This window comes from Clupea harengus, unplaced genomic scaffold (assembly GCF_900700415.2).
Source record: "Clupea harengus unplaced genomic scaffold, Ch_v2.0.2, whole genome shotgun sequence".
NCBI lineage: Eukaryota > Metazoa > Chordata > Actinopteri > Clupeiformes > Clupeidae > Clupea > Clupea harengus.
Genome location: NW_024879815.1, coordinates 39,644 through 47,168, shown reverse-complemented (window position 1 = coordinate 47,168; position 7,525 = coordinate 39,644). Strand labels below are relative to the sequence as shown.

The window sequence follows — 7,525 nt, the reverse complement described above, 5'->3', positions numbered from 1 at the left end:
GTCTTCTGGTGAAGTACCCCCCTCCCTTAAACTGGCAGCTATCAAACCTGTGCTCAAAAAGCACAATCTTGATCCTGAGGACCTCTCCAACTACCGTCCCATCTCAAACCTGCCCTTCTTAGCAAAGGTCTTGGAAAAGGTCGTCACCCTCCAGCTTCATGACCATCTCCACTCCCACCACCTTTATGAATCATTCCAGTCCGGTTTCAGACCATCCCATAGCACTGAAACTGCTCTGGTGAGGGTTCTAAATGACCTCCTAAGATCGTCAGACTCTGGCTCCCCCAGTTTACTTATATTGCTGGATTTAAGTGCTGCTTTCGACACGGTGGACCATAACATCCTGTATCGGCGCCTCCAGGAGGTGGGAATTACAGGCACTGCCCTTGACTTCTTTCATTCTTACCTCACAGGACGCCAGGAATATGTTGCCCTCTGCAATCTCACCTCCAGCGTTAGATGTGTTCCACTCTTATGCTGACGATACCCAAATTTACCTCCGAACTGCACCTGACAACACCTGGCTCTTTCCCGGACTACTAAATGCCTGGATGACATCCAGCGCTGGATGAGCAACAACTCCCTTCAGCTCAATGGCAGCAAGTCAGAGGCCATTCTTATTGGCACCCCTTATCAAACTAAAAAGGCCAGCATCACCCACATCACCATAAATGGTCACCCCACCCCTCTCTCCTCACTCGTCACAAACCTGGGTGTCAAGCTGGACTCATTATTGTCCTTTGATGAACACATTAAATCCATCTGCCAAACTTCATTTTACCACCTGAGAAACATCTCTAGGCTGAGACCCTCTCTACCGAAACATGCTGCAGAAAAGCTGGTGCACACATTCATCAGCTCCCGCCTTGACTACTGCAACTCTCTGCTGGCAGGTCTACCAGCGAAAACCATTCAGGGGCTGCAGTATGTTCAGAACAGTGCTGCCCGGGTTCTCACTCGGACAAAGTCCTCTACTCCCTCCACTGGCTTCCAATCAACCAAAGAATCATTTTCAAAGTCCTTCTCCTAGTTCACAAGGCCATAAACACTACCGGCCCAACCTACCTCCAGGACCTCCTCACCCCTCATTTCACATCAAGGACACTTAGGTCCGGAAACTCAAACCTCCTTGCAGTTCCCCGGACAAAATTGACTAAAATGGGAGATCGTGCCTTCTCCTCACTGGGGCCACGACTCTGTAACAAGCTCCCGGAGAACATTAGGGCCTTAGATTCCCTCACTGCTTTTAAATCACACCTCAAAACCCATTTATTTATCTCTGCCTTCACCTAAAGTCCTGGTATATGTTTTAGTTTATTTTCTGTGTTGTTTTTAGAATGCATTGTTTTAATTGCTCTGTCCAAATTTACTCTGTTTTTAATACATATTATTCGATCATTATAATCTTATTAATTATTTTAAATGTATTTATTACCTTTTTTGGTATATTATATTATCCTATTTTCTGCACTTCATTAGCACTTCTATTACTTTGTATTATTGTTGTTGTGACTGTCTATACTATGTTAAGCACCTTGAGATTTCTTTGTATTTTAAAGTGTGCTATACAAATAAAATCCATTATTATTATTATTATTATTTCAAGCAAAATAAACACATGTTATTTCACAATCTGGCAGATTATATTAAATCATATCTGGTCGATACACGGCTTCAGTGACCAGTCTTTATGGGCGAAAACCCTAGTTAAAGTAAATCTCCATAGTGACTCATGTTGGTGGAAATATATTTTGTAGTAGGGCCAAGGTTATGTGACCGCTACAGTGTACTAAAAAAATACGCTGACATTATATATACATTGTTAAGTTATTTTAATAACATTGAGAAAGTCATGGATTTTTTTGCATGTAAGTAAGTCTAAGGGAGGCAAAGACTTTCTGCCTTCAGTCCCATGTGAAACGACACGGAAGCAGTCTATTGGTCTACATTGTAATTATGGGGAACGATATCCTTGGAGAATATTAATTCGGTTCAGAATGCCCACGGTAGGTCTTTGACTGGAGTTTGCCTATGTGTTGTCATTACGTCACAAAGACTGATTGCCGTGTCATAAATTTGCCATAGCGCGAGTATAAAAGGGTCTGGAGTTTGACATCGATTCATAATTGACCTATGGCTAAGCCCCGCCCCCCTTAGTTACTGTTGCTAACTCGGACAAGTTATCGGAGCTTTACAATGTTTACAATGGCAGCTATCAGTATCAAAACGATATCCCAAGAGGCTCTAGACAACTTTTGGAGACAAAAGAACCTGATTTCGTCTAGAAGCCTTCAAAAGGGACTTCATTATGCAATGGAGGGATATGTATACAATTTAAAACTAGATATGGTGGATAACAAGCTTAAATTTGAGGCGAAAATGTACAGATCACTATGCAAGAGGGAGAAGCCTCATCTCACGGTCATCACGATTGCAGATAAATACATCCAATACCAGCATTGTTCATGCACCGCAGGGAAAGATTAAATTAATTTACCTTCAGTTAATTTAACTAATCTGGAGAGGCACTGAGATGTAGACCTACTTTTATAATAACTAGCATTAACCTGCCCCTGACAGGACAGTGTCCTAACTGTCTAGCTAGCTATCGTAACCCGGCATGCGTGTGTTATCGGCAAATGTTCACGTTGTCATGTTAATTCATTATTAAACGTATGTATTCTTGTGCATATCGATTGTTTAATAGAATGGCTGATTTTTAACAAACTGTCCGATAGCTGACATAGCTACGCTAGCGCAGCTAGTGAATAGCTAACGTTAACGTTAGCTAGTTTTAACCGTTTTAGCCAGAGATAACTTGCCTAAGCCTAGGATAACATCAGTTAGTGAAAGTAAGCCGGTACTATCAATGACAATAATGTGAATAATGAGTATGCCTATGATCATGTAGGCTTAGTTGATTGCTTTAGCAGAGGACATTTCCAACCTAACAAGACTATGGCAGATAGCTAATGAACGTAGAGTTGACTGTGTGGTCTGCCACACAACTTAATCCACCGGAGACATTTGGCCCTGCCTTGTTTTAGTTTGGGAAATGGGATAAAATATACCCCATTGCCTATCCTCTCATGATATCTCGTATAAGTGTTGTATCTACCCCATGCACATCGTTTGACCATTTTTGTTCAATTTACATTACAACAAACCCCATAAAACAAGTGAAGAATCACGGTTTCTAATGCTACTCTATGGAGTTGTAAACTCAAGATGTCCGAGTGCAGTTGTTACTAAACTGCCATTGGCTCGTCTGCGTTCGAGGGGCGGGGCTTTGCCATAGGTCAATTGGATTTGTGATTGAGGTGACCACTACAGTGTATAAAGATGCTTTGCTGTCCTTGTATTCCTCTGAGGAAGGTAAAAGAAAACCACAATAATAATAATAATAGGCTAATAATAGCAATAATAATAATAATGATGACCTTTGTATCAAATCATTGGTTTTTAATTTTATTATAATTATTATAAATGAATGCTGATATGTCCATCCTTTTTAACCAGAGGAAGAAAGTCCAGGCAGCAATGCTTGGAGAGGTAAACTGTTGTGTGTGTGTGTTTATGTATTGGTGAAGTGGATGGTAATGGTACTATGTAAAACAAAACTAAGAATAATATTGTCTGTGGTCATGAAGTCCTTTGAGAGACTGGTGTTGTCCCACCTGAAGGTCATCACTGGCCCCCTGCTGGACCCTCTGCAGTTTGCCTACCGGGCTAATAGGTCAGTGGAAGATGCAGTAAACATGGGACTGCACTACATCCTGCAACACCTCGACTCCCCAGGGACGTATGCAAGGATGCTGTTTTTGGACTTCAGCTCGGCGTTCAACACCATCATGCCAGAAGTCCTCCTCACCAAACTCACCCAGCTCACTGTGCCCGCCACCACCTGTCAGTGGATTACGAACTTCCTGACAGATAGGAAGCAGCAGGTGAGGCTGGGTGAAATTACATCCAGCACCCGGACAGTCAGCACTGGTGCCCCCCAGGGATGTGTGCTCTCCCCACTGCTCTTTTCTCTGTACACAAATGACTGCACCTCAGGAGACCCGTCTGTTCAGCTCCTGAAATTTGCAGACGACACAACAATCATCGGCCTCATCCGAGATGGAGATGAGTCTGCATACAGGAGGGAAGTTGAACATCTGGCCCGGTGGTGCAGTCGCTACAACCTGGAGTTGAACTCGCTCAAAACTGTGGAGATTATAGTGGACTTCAGGAGGAGCCCCCCCTCACCATACTGAACAGCACTGTGTCTGCTGTGGAATCCTTCAGGTTTCTGGGTTCCTCAATCTCCCAGAACCTGAAGTGGGAGCCAAACATCAATACAGTCCTCAAAAAGGCCCAGCAGAGGATGTACTTCCTGCGCCAGCTCAGGAAGTACAACCTGCCTTAGGAGCTGCTGATCCAGTTTTCCACTGCAGTTATTGAGTCTGTTCTCTGCTCATCCATTACTGTCTGGTATGGTTCGGCCACTAAACTAGACAGGAACAGATTACAACGGACAGTCAGGTCTGCAGAAAGGATTATTGGTGCCGACCTGCCCACCATTCAGGACCTGTACACATCCAGAGCCAGGAAACGGGCAGGGAAAATCATTGCAGACCCCTCACACCCTGGACATAATCTGTTCCAGCTCCTCCCCTCTGGCAGGCGCTACAGAACTATGTACACAAAAACCACCAGACACAAGAACAGTTTTTTCCCCCTTGCCGTCAGTGAACAGTTGACAGATTATTATATTTTATTATTATATTATATATGATATTTATTTATTATCCTAAACTGTTGCATGCATATTTTTCAGTTTAAGTACATTGAGAGCAATTAAACCCAGGAAAAATTCCTTGTATGTGGAAATGTACTTGGCCAATAAAGATGATTCTGATTCTGATATTATGAATAACATTGAATTGAGGTTAACCAAAAGTCTTGTTAGTCGTCTCATCTCTCTAATCTCTCACACAGGAGGCCTCGTCACTGGCTGAGGAGATTATTTAGAAAAAACAAGACTGGGGATGCTGGTATACCTGCGATGTAAGAGTACACCAGTGCGAGTGAATCTGATTCTGTGGGATTCTGAGCGTGTGTCTGTATGCATGTTGCTGTGTGTGTGTGTACGCTGACTAAAGTTCTCATGTCTTCCTTTATTATGGACAGCCTGGAGCCAAGCCCTGTGTCAGGGGACGTCCCTCAGGTAACCATGGCAACATAGATGGACTTTCCTTCTATTACACCTGCAGGAGCAATCTTCACTTTAGTTACAGTCATCTAATTAGCATCTAATTAGCAGTTTATAATCAAAGTTTGGCTCAACTATTTTGTGTGACACATAAGACTGTTAGAGAATTAAACTTACATGAACTTATATTTGTTTGTGGAATGTAGACACTTTAAGGTTAAAAGCCAAACTCAGCAAGGAGTGTTTTTCCATTTCACCAGATCTCCAGCACAGTAAAGGAGGTTCCCTGTCTGGACACCCCAGGCCCTCTAGTCACCCTAGCTACCCTGGAGTCCTCCACACTGGTCACCCCGGCCTCCCCAGAAACCCCATCTCCCGGGGCACCCCAAGGAGAGGAGGTCCCCAGCCCGGACACCCCAAAAGGCTGTGACCTCCTGGACCAGTGAGTGCTGATTCAGGACACGACACACATATGTGCCCTCACTAACTTCCCTAATGCTGCCTCACCACCCCATACTGCTGTTCCTCATGTTGTCATAGCTACTGTCACACCACAGACAGAAACATCATATAGATTCACTATAAGATCCAGCTGCAGTCTTTGTTCCCATATCACACCTTTATGAGCTTATATACACTCGTAAATGTCATATAGAAACACCGCAAGATCCAGCTGCAGCCCCACAGACCAGACTAACCCCACACTGCATCCAGTCCCACATCACATTCTTTTAGCATCAACTTGAGTGCTGGGTTTACTTACACTCACCTCCAAACTGTGTTTGTACAGGTTAATGGTCCAACTCGTGGAGGAGAGCCGGTCCCCATCAAGGGGCCGTAAAAAGAGGGCCAGGTCAGCCCCTGTGGCCCTCCTCATTGCCCCGGAGGCCCCAGAGAGAAAGCCGCATGTTCTCCCGGCCCAGCAGTTGAAGTGCAGGGGGTAAGTCACCCAGATCACCTTTCTCACTTTAAACCACCTAGAGGAGTGATGTGTGTGTTCACATTCAGTATGTCTGTCCAGCATATATATATATGTATTTATATATATTGAACATATATTGAAGTCAAGCAGAGGTTACATTTGATGTGTCTTCACTTAGGCAGTGTTTATGTGCATGCATGATGCTTGCTTGAGTAGCTCTTGGCAGTTTGTGTTTGACTTTCTGGTTTATTTTCCTCTCTCTCAGGCTGCCTAACCTCGGACAGACCTGCTATATCAACTCCACCCTGCAGTGTCTGTTCGCTCTGCAGCCCCTCTGCATCCAGCTGCTCCTGCAGGAGGAGACATGGAGGCAGGAGCCCTCAGCACTGCGCCTCAGGTAAGTACTCATATACTCACACACACACGCACTCATAAACACTCCCCTCACCCCCCTCCCTCTCTACATAGCTCCTTTGTGTGTCTCTTGGGCCTGAGGACATCCACGGACAGGGTGCTGAAGGACTGCATCGCCCTGCGCAACCATGAATTCGAGGGGAACTCACAGAACTTGACAAAACACACACATGAAATCAGATGCTGTAAACGTAACCATGTAGGCTGCTTTTGAGGACATTTTAAGCCATACCATTGCATGGCTCAACGTATGTAACCAATGTAGGTATGCATCTATATATTTGTCATATGTACGTGTGTGTGTGTGCAGGACACCCGTGAGCTCCTCTCGGAGTGTCTTCTGGGCCTCAGGGTCATTGGGCATACCCTCCAGATAGGGGATATGGCCTATCAGTGCCCAGTGGACACTCTGCTCTCGTTCCAGTTCCAGCACATAAGATCTTGCAGGAGGTCAGTCAGGCTGATATAAGGGCAGATCTACAGACATTATTCCTGTGTGTTGAGCATTTATCGGTAGCCCTCATGTGTGAATTGTGTGTTTCTGTTTGTTGAGCAGCTGTGGAGTTGAGAGCAGGAGGGAGGAGATCTCCACCTACCGCTCCCTCTAAATGGTTGCGCGGGGCACAGTCCAAAGCAGCCTAGAGCTCTACTTCAACGTACGTTCCTAACAGTCAATCTCAATCTCTATACACACAATATACTCATGACACACACTTACATGCTCTCTCTCTCACACACACAAATTGGTTTGTCACATGTGTTTGTGTCTACAGAAGTTAAAAGTTGAGTACAGGTGTGAGTAGTGTGGGTGTCAGGTGTCGAGCCTGAGGTGTGGTTTCTACACTCTGCCTCAGTAAGTTTGACTTCCTCCACTTAAGCACTTACAGATAAAGAAGACACGTGAACCTCATGAAAAACACACGAGAAATCAGGGTACCACCAATGTCACAGAGGTTATGGTACCCCACCAGCAACACAAATTTCCGCTGATG

The 7,525-nt window shown here is 44.7% G+C and overlaps 1 protein-coding gene and 1 pseudogene across 1 annotated transcript; both read left to right on the top strand.

Moving 5' to 3' along the window:
* Nucleotides 1-517: 517 nt before the first annotated feature.
* LOC122130434 lies at nucleotides 518-1,299 on the top strand (annotated as a pseudogene).
* Nucleotides 1,300-3,644: 2,345 nt separating this feature from the next.
* LOC122130433 lies at nucleotides 3,645-6,720 on the top strand. The gene is made up of 6 exons (XM_042705168.1): nucleotides 3,645-3,736; nucleotides 4,984-5,052; nucleotides 5,176-5,212; nucleotides 5,458-5,639; nucleotides 5,988-6,137; nucleotides 6,385-6,720. Exons 1-6 carry the CDS (start codon nucleotides 3,645-3,647, stop codon nucleotides 6,518-6,520), a joined length of 666 nt encoding a protein of 221 aa, XP_042561102.1. The 3' UTR covers nucleotides 6,521-6,720.
* Nucleotides 6,721-7,525: the final 805 nt, after the last annotated feature.